We start from the raw sequence: 9175 nt of genomic DNA, 5'->3' as shown, positions 1-9175 counted from the left end.
ATATTTTTTATAATTTTGAATAAATAGTTATAGTTTTTATATTATTTATTATTTAAGCTTTTTGTTAAAAAAAATTGTAGAGTTATTGTTAAGAAAAAAATTTAAAAATATGAAAATGATATTTTAGTTATAGTTTTGGGGCCAAATTAATTATTAATCCTTAAAATTAATTTGTCATGTTATTCCCTTGTCAGAAATTTAAATTACAAGTGATCAAAATGTAATCACTCAAAAATATTAGTGACTATAATGTAATCTTTGAAAGCTGAGTGACTAAAGAGTAATTTTAAACATTGATCAAGGATGGTTAGTGTGATTTACCCATTATTTAACTGTGGTAACGGAATGCGTTAATCATATGACTAAAACAAGCTAATTTGAAAAATAAACAGACTCGTCTTGATCAAATAATAGCAACGTAAAGCACAGAGATGATGTGCAGAACTTAACCATTTTTAATAGCTGACACAGTTACACATGGTCTTGAAGCTAGATTTTCAGGAAATTTGTCACGTCTTTAGATAGAACAAGCAACTCAAAACCCTTTCTGAGACTCTAATATTTTTAACCAAATAAATAATTTTCATTTTTGAAATCCTTGATGTAAAAAGTTTCTCATATGCTTTTCATGATGTCTTGGCTTCACTAACATAATTAAACCTTCAAATTCTTTCAAGTGTACATACATTGAAAACAATTGAACTCTTTTAGCAACCTGAAGGAGAAAAAAGTATTTTCGTCATTCTGTACTCTGTCTACTATATCAGCATAAAATCAACAATGGAAGCCTAAAAGATGGTCACTTGAAATACACACGCATAAAAAGGATCATCGACGACCAACATTTCCTCTGATAACAAAAAGAAGACAATGATACAAGCGTCTATAAGACACAGCAATAACTATTGTAATTTTAATTTTTGCCACGTCGTGTATAAAAATACAAACAATCTCCAGGTTATGGGTAACAAGAAGAATAACCAGAGTTTTGTTGGTGTCTCAACTAGTGATAATTTCGCATTTACAAACCGAACTTCTTGGGTCTTAGATAAGTAGAAGAACCCTTTCGCAAACCAGGCATTGAAACTTGTTGCTGCTGCTTTGCTCTCTTCTGCCTCTCCTTCTCCTTGCTTTCTTTCTCTGCCTCCGCTTGCATCTTCCTTAGATTTTCCATTTCCTCCTCCATGGCTGTTTTCTCCTCCTTTTGTTTCTTCTTATGCTCCAACAATGTCGTATCCGACTCTTTAACTGAAAAGAACATGGGACCTAGTTCTGCCAGCCACTGTGGCTCCACTGCAGTCACGCACTGCATGTACTCCTTTGTTGTCAGAATCAATTCATGATAAACTACATACTCAGGAGTATAACCCAACCCAAAAAGAGCACTGCTGGGGTGCAAATGGCATGGCATTCCATTCCTGCAATTAACATACTCTCCAACGCCCTTCAATCTTGCTGCATTGTGAAAATATGCAGAACAAATGGCTTTCCTCACTATGTCCCAATCAAATCCACAGGACGTTAGTGGGATTTTCAACGTCTTCAGAATATCTAATAGCTGAGACCTCACCTCTCTGGCTTTCCTCAACCCTTTTACATGCAAAAAGTGGTCATTACACCAGTCTCCTCGATACTGATTAGCTTTCCATTGCTGGTAAACATTAAGCAATGTTAGGTGATCGGATTCTGGTACAAAAAAATTTTCCCTTGCTGCATCACTCTCCTCTGCTCTATCCTTGGGTCGAAAAAATACAGATGGGACTGAAAGCATTGAAACAATGGTCAAAACCTCATCTAAGCATTCTAGCTGTTCACCCATCAAAAGCATCTTGGCAAGCGGCGGATCCAATGGGAACTCCACCATTTTCCATCCAATGTCAGTCAAGCCCCCAACATTATTAAGCGCACCCAGGACCCATAGCTGGTACATAGAATTAAGGATATTTTCCTGTGGTGGTGGATCCATGAAATCAAAATCTAGCAAGTTCTCTATTTTAAGAGACTTGAGCAGCAACACCACATTGCCAAGGTTGGTCCTTTGTATCTCGGGCACAGGAGCTGGCAGCATCTCATTTAAGTATGCACTCTCTGTATACAACCTATAACATGTGCCTGGCCCAGTTCTACCAGCACGACCTGCACGCTGGTCAGCAGCAGCACGACTAACAGGGAAAACTTGAAGAGCATCCATACCCATCTTAGGGTTATAGACTTTCATTTTACCATAACCAGTATCGATAACGTAAAAAATTCCATCTACAGTCAAGGATGTCTCAGCTATGTTAGTGGCAACAATGCATTTGCGAGCTCCATCTTCAGCCTTCTGGAATATCTTTGCCTGCAAATCAGCAGGCAACTGGGAGTATATTGGAAGTATGAGTAGTTTAGGAACACCTTTCCTGGTGGAGGAGATGAGTTGCTCTATTCGTTCTGCAAGGGCATAACAAGCCGCCTCAATCTCATCTTGGCCAGTCATGAAGATGAGGATGTCACCTGGAGAGCTGGTGATATGAATAGTCATGGCCTGTTTCACTGCAGCTTCAACATAATCCTCACAAGGAGTCTTACTATAGAGAATATTGACCGGAAATGTTCTACCAGGAATGTGGAAAATCGGTACACTGCAAAATTTTAGAACATAATTATTCATATTAAATTCATTAGAGGAAGAAGATGCCAGCATAAATTGATATTAAAACAAGACACTTACCTTCCAAAGAAATTTGAAAATTTCTGTGCATTGAGAGTTGCAGATGTCACAATAAGCTTGAAATCACGGCGTTGAGCAACCACCTTTTTCAATATTCCAAATAGCACATCAGTGTTTAGTGATCTCTCATGTGCCTCATCCATTACGATGACACTGCAATATTTGAAAAATTGGATGTAAATAACAAAGGTTTCACCACTAATTCATTTGACAATTGGGATAGACAAGAACAATAAAATATAGTTTCTTCTTACCGATACTTGTCAAGATCAGCATCTTTTAATGTTTCACGAAGGAGGACACCATCAGTCATATACTGTAAAGTTTGAAGGAGAAAAATTAGCACGTCATACCAACAGCAAACACAACAAAGAAAAAAGAACAATGCTCCAAACAATTAAGCAGAGAAAATAATAGATCAATTTTAGACCAAGATAATGGGAAGATGGCCAAACTGCTAGAACTGAAAAGACAAAGCTTGGTGCATTCTTCATCCCAAGATAAGAATATAAGCAATGCAGATTATACTTAAAGTGTATAAAAATTTGGCATTGGCTTTCTGATATAAAATGAATGACTCACCTTAATTATGGTGTTTGGCCCAGTCACATCTTCGAAACGTATGGCATAGCCAACTTTATCACCGAGTTCTGTCTCCATCTCTTCACTAACTCTTTTTGCTACACTCATGGCAGCCACACGCCTAGGCTGGGTACAACCAACTACACCATTTATAGTGTACCCATCTTCATGAAGATACTGTGTAAGTTGAGTTGTTTTACCAGACCCAGTTTCACCCACAACAACTACTACCTGATTTTCTCTAATCACCTGCCAAACATACAAGGAAGAAAAGAATGAGATGGTCAATAAAAACTTAGTATAGTCAACATGATAGAATTTAGCTTTAAAGTGAAAAAGGGAAAATTTATAAAATTGTAAGGGGGAACTTTTGGATTCCTTTCAGCAGCTGCAATTTATCCTTGCATGTCCAAGTGGCTAATACCCACCAGCACCAAACTCAAAGAGCAAGTGTCAAGCTAAAGTAGTTATTTAGTTCAATCTTCTATCAACGTATACTAATAGATAAATGTCAAACCTGCAGCAACTCATCCCGCACAGAATATATCGGCAAGTATTGACGCTGCTCAGCCATGCTTTTGGACATTGCAAATTCACTTACAGCCTCCCCCTTCTTCAAATGTTGTGCAAATTTAGCATCTTCTTTGAAATCAATTTCACCATGTTCACCTACTTCGGCAGTGTCAGCATCAATCTAGCATCCAATGAAGAGAGTTAACTGATGAACTACATTATAGTTTTCAGTAAAAGAATATCAAAGAATTTAATTTTATAAATAATACCTGTTCTGCTGTTTTCTCAACTCCAAGGATATCACCAAGCTTAGAGCCTGCAAGCTCCCAAAACCTTTGGCGAGACTTATTCATGCTTTGCTTCTCATGAATTTCCCTAACCAAATTAGATCCTTTTCGTGAAATTATGGCCATATCCGATGTCGGATCTTTTATAGGCATGACTGGCTCTGCTTGTTTGGTGAACACAATTCTGCCATCCAAGAATGGAGGTTTTGTATCTGTGACAACAAAATATAAAGAACATTTAGCCAGAAGAAATAATATTTCATATATCAACAGAAAGATCATAATATTCACTTACCATGTACTAGAAGAATCACCTTGCGTTCATCCTCATCATCAAACTCGGTTTGCACCTCAGTACCTCTAACAGCTCCAGATCTTAAAAGCTGTCGGTCTTCCCACTGAGCATTATCAGCAGTAAGCTGAGACAACTTTTTGCTCTGAGCAAGTGACATCTTAGTCCCATCTCTCCGAACCTGTTTAGGAGATGACACAAGTGTTTAGAAACCATTTTATTCAGCAAATAACAACAGATTTAAGAAAGGGAGGAAGGGGAAACGTGTTCAAACTAAGACAACTTAAGCCAGGAAAATAAAAGTAGATAGAAGTTTATCATTCTATTTATTTTAAAGTCAAAATATGGAGGGCAATAAAATAATAAACAGCCACTCCAGTTTAAATCTCTGCAAAACATTTAACCCTAATCACAGCGGCTTGAGAATTAATTTGAAAAAATGTGGAAAAGAATACCATCTTTGGAAGACTGTTTAAACCTATTATACCTCATCACTTATGTTAAGGCCAGAAATCAATGTCATCACTTCTCTCTTATCACACTATCATTTAACTATTATTCAGAACTCAAAAGTTGTAAGACATTAGGAAACCTAAGATCATAACAATTTTTAATCAGTATCTTCAAATATAGTCATTAAGGTCTTTATTTATTTTAATGTAATAGCTAAATCATGTTTACATACAAACAGCAGCTGTAAAATCAGGCATCCAGCATTTTACCATAGATGACACAACGTGAAACATGACACATATACTGGACATAAAAGATTATTTGATAATACAGCCAGAAAGCAATACCAATCTTTTGGCCAACTCTGCTTCTTTCTTTTGGAATGAAGCTTCATCCCCAAGAAAAAGTGATGAACTATCGGCATCAAACATGGTGTTTCCTTCTTCTCTATCATACCTGCAAAAAGATATACCAGCAAGGAAAGTTGAGACAACGTTTCATCAGACCTCATAAAGCCCAGAATGGATGACAGAATCACCAACAATGACCGGTCAAAAGCCACCCTACAGAATTACTATTAATATTCTCATTTTCATTTTACGGTACAATAAATTTTAATACCCTATGAAGAAAGGGATATCAGGATGTTCAACCTAGGATGAATTAATTTACCATGCACGGTCTGAATTATACTCCATCTCCAAGCGCATACTTTCTGTAATCTCATAATTGTGTTCTTCTGCCAAACTGTTCCTATCCGCTTCATCCTATACAATAAACATAACAAATTATGACCAAATATTAACATTGGCAAACATAAAAGGACTACTATCAAGACGGGAAAGTTGACTATTCCAATAAAAACTCTGAAAAGATCACTACCATTACCCAGTATTAACTAACTGTTCAGTCCTATCCAGAAATATCACTTAAAGAGATATATTTAACAGTGGGGAATAAAGAGGAAGGGAAAAGGAAATAGGAAAACACTTTATGCTACCTCAAATGACTGAGAACTTTCCCTTGAAAAGCTAAGCTGGTGTGATGTCCGACCATATCTAGAGCTTGAAGATTTTACAGATGCCCCAGAGGCTCGTATTGCAACTGGAGAAGGAGACGCATGGTCCCAAGGAGAAGCACTAACTGTACCAAATTTCAGCATGAGGATAAAAGATGTTTGGTCTCTTAATTCAAAATATTGAAATAAAAGAAGACGAGAACAATCAATAAAATCCACAATAAGAAAGGCTTTATATACTGAATAACATACCAGTTGAACGAGGAGTTCGGTCTCCCATCCATGGAGAAACTAATCTAGCATCAGGTGAAGCCCCAAGAAACATTGGAGCTGGAGAAGGTTGATGGCGCCTGCTACTACCAGAGTAACTATCCCAGTTTGGGGTATCTTGCCATTCCCATCTCCCATCATCCCAATCAGATCTGCCTACAAAGGATTAAGATGTCAATTACCATCTTGCCCATTAGCAAAGACGCCAAAAAGATAGCATGAATCTAAAAGAGCACAAACTCTAAGAAGTATGTTGAATTCATAAGCTATCAAGGACTTCCTCAAACCTAAATGTTTTAGTTCCAAGTAATCAAGTTTGAATACATTAATCCATCATCTCCATACCACCCAGCCTCAGAAACATGCACAAACGTAATTGTTTCGCTTGACAATCCAAATGCAAATGATATTAGTTCAGAGATACAGTACCCAATCATGCATCCATTCAGTTTGAAGTATCACATACCAGGTGTCCTACTTTCATATCTATTCCGGCTTCTTCTATAATCTTCACCATATCGGCCATGGGTGTCTCTTCTATCATCATAATAGTGTCTTTTTCTTGCAATCCTGTGCTCATTTCTAGAATCATCACTGGAACCTCTTCTCTCCATACCATGATCTTCTCTCTCATACCTTAAACTCCTAGAAGAGACAGTACGGGAACTCTGACTAGGTGAAGCTGGAACCTTCAATTGAAAGAATAATCAGATGCATACAAGGTTTGATATGTTTGCAGAATAATATATAGCTATATTTAAAACAAAAAGAATACCAGAATGATATTGACAGCAAGTTATACACTTACATCCGAACTCCTATGTTCTCTTGAGCGAGGAGTACCAAATGTATCATCACTTCCTCCACTGTCTAGCGTAACTCCACTTTCTGCAATATAGCAACAAAAGAAATTTAATTGAATAACAGAAGGAAAACATAAACACAGCAAGAGCATAAAAAAGAAAAGGAAAAAAATGTCCTCCAGACACAAGGGGCATCAGGGCTTGTTAAAACAAGGGATTACTAGTGAAAAAGGTATATACTATCAGAATCACCATGTTTGACCCCTGCCCCCACTAAAAATAAAAAAACAAAAAAATTCCGCCAGACCCCAACCTTTTCTTCCACACTAAAGGCAAATGACGAACACTAAACACAAGGTTAAGAAAGCGTGAGTTGAAAATCCATCTTAATTCTTAAATCTTAAATGTCAAAACTGGTCATCAGCATGCAAACGACTTGGCTGTATAACTTCCGCAATAAGTTATGCTGTCATCATACTATGCCTCAAATCAAATATATAGGTTACCCATCCACAGAGAGAAATGCATGTATAGGCATAAATAACATCATCTCCTTCTGCCAAATACATTAGACAGTTTGTGGAGAGGAGAGACCAAAAAACAATCATTAATTGTAAGAACAGATTACGCCTGGCCTATATGCTTCTATGCCACCTTAACTAGAAACTATTTCACAGGATTGATTGCCAAATACTCAAGCATGCACTTAAACATCAAGTTTTGAACCAAAAAAATTGGAGCCAAGGGAATAGGAACAATAAATCTTCTCATTATCAGCATATGATGATTTAGTTATGTTGCTGCTTACTATAAAAGTTTTACATTTAAAAAAGAAAAAACGGTTTCTTAATTAAAAACCATTACTAAGCTTATTAAAGACAAAATAAAAATAAAAAGCTTACCAGAATTAGTTGTTTCACTAGCTGTCTTATCACGATAGCGTCTGTTAGTGTGGCTTCGGCTGCCATTTGTAACAGTACTCCTAGTTTCTTCAACTCCAGAAGATTCAAACCCCTCATCCACATCAACAGATGCCGCAATGCAGGTTATTTTTTCTTTTGGAACCTTGAATCCATCATCAACTTTAGGATTTCCTTGCTTCTCTCTAGCACCAACGTCCAAACCTAATAACTTAAAAAAATTCAATCAACAAACAGAAGGCGAATTGGAGGCAGAAATACCTTAAAGAAACATTCAACTGCATGCTGTAATGGTATCCATAGGAAGAAGAAAACGGTAAGGTATTACAGATAATTTAAAATGTAAAAGTGCCAAGCAAATTTGGGCAACAGAACTAAAATGTCATTACTTTTTTTTTCTCTTTTTTTAGACAAAGAGAGAATTGAATAGAATCATGGGTCATGGTAAGATATCAGAGAAAACAGAGCGGTGAAAGTACTCTCAAGAACAAAACCATCAGAACAGACCGTACACGGAGGAGCAATTATTACTATGAAAGCTGAATAAGAGCACAAAAAACACTACTTTAAAGACAGTTTGCTATCCAAAGTCACAGAAAACATAGCTAAGTAGAAGAAAACCAAAAGAATCAGGTCATCTAAAAATTTCACCCCCAAACCCTAAATTGATACTTGCACATGAACAAGATTTTGAAAGTGAAGCGGCAAGACTACTAGCAAACTTACTCATAGTTAATCTATACAATAAGGTTGAGATGAATGATATATCCTTCGTTTCCCGAACTCAGCAATTTGGGATGCAGTACCCAACACGATCCGACAGGGATTCCAACACGGGATACGGGTCAGATCCGGAAAAAAACAGCGGACACGGCGGTGTGGGAGAACTGAGATGAGAAGAGAAGAAAAGGAACAAAAAAAAATTGATTTGCCGAGACGAGATGGAGATGGACGATGGTAGGATGAAGATGACGATAGAAGAAGGGAAAAGACTTTAAATAATTGAAAAAAAGAACTTCCCGTGTAATGAATGCAGTACCCTATATTTGTATTTGGTTTAAATATGTGAGAGGTGCCTATACTCTTTTGAAATTTAAAAGGACGTCTCTACATTTTAGTTTTGAGATATTAAATTTTTTATTTTTTTAATTTAAAAAACTTTATTTCTTTATCTAATTTTGCGGTTAAATTATTAATGTAGCAATTAAAAAATGGTAAAATAATTTTGTAGTCTTCAAAGTTTATAATTTTTATTAATTTGGTTTTATAATTTTTACTAATTTAGTCGTTATTTTTTAAAAGTATATAAATATTATAAAAAAATTTT

At 36.3% G+C, this 9175-nt stretch overlaps 1 protein-coding gene across 2 annotated transcripts; it reads right to left on the bottom strand.

The window, feature by feature from the left end:
- Positions 1 to 819: 819 nt before the first annotated feature.
- LOC121202928 (pre-mRNA-splicing factor ATP-dependent RNA helicase DEAH7) lies at positions 820 to 8913 on the bottom strand. Of its 2 annotated transcripts, XM_041085144.1 has the most exons (15): positions 8575 to 8913; positions 7831 to 8052; positions 6934 to 7013; positions 6592 to 6814; positions 6108 to 6281; positions 5838 to 5980; positions 5510 to 5604; positions 5185 to 5293; positions 4388 to 4565; positions 4075 to 4304; positions 3810 to 3986; positions 3293 to 3541; positions 2965 to 3026; positions 2711 to 2863; positions 820 to 2621 (listed from the first exon to the last, which is right to left on the bottom strand). In XM_041085144.1, exons 1-15 carry the CDS (start codon positions 8576 to 8578, stop codon positions 1022 to 1024), a joined length of 3699 nt encoding a protein of 1232 aa, XP_040941078.1. In that variant the 5' UTR covers positions 8579 to 8913; the 3' UTR covers positions 820 to 1021. The 2 variants fall into 2 exon arrangements, with proteins under 2 accessions (XP_040941078.1, XP_040941079.1); XM_041085145.1 differs by lacking the exons at positions 7831 to 8052; positions 8575 to 8913 and having other exon boundaries at positions 6592 to 6807; positions 6934 to 6987.
- Between the last annotated feature and the right edge of the window lie 262 nt (positions 8914 to 9175).

This window comes from Gossypium hirsutum, chromosome A13 (assembly GCF_007990345.1).
Source record: "Gossypium hirsutum isolate 1008001.06 chromosome A13, Gossypium_hirsutum_v2.1, whole genome shotgun sequence".
Taxonomy (NCBI): domain Eukaryota; kingdom Viridiplantae; phylum Streptophyta; class Magnoliopsida; order Malvales; family Malvaceae; genus Gossypium; species Gossypium hirsutum.
Note: the sequence above shows the minus strand (reverse complement) of the source record. Positions and strands in the feature narration are given on the sequence as shown.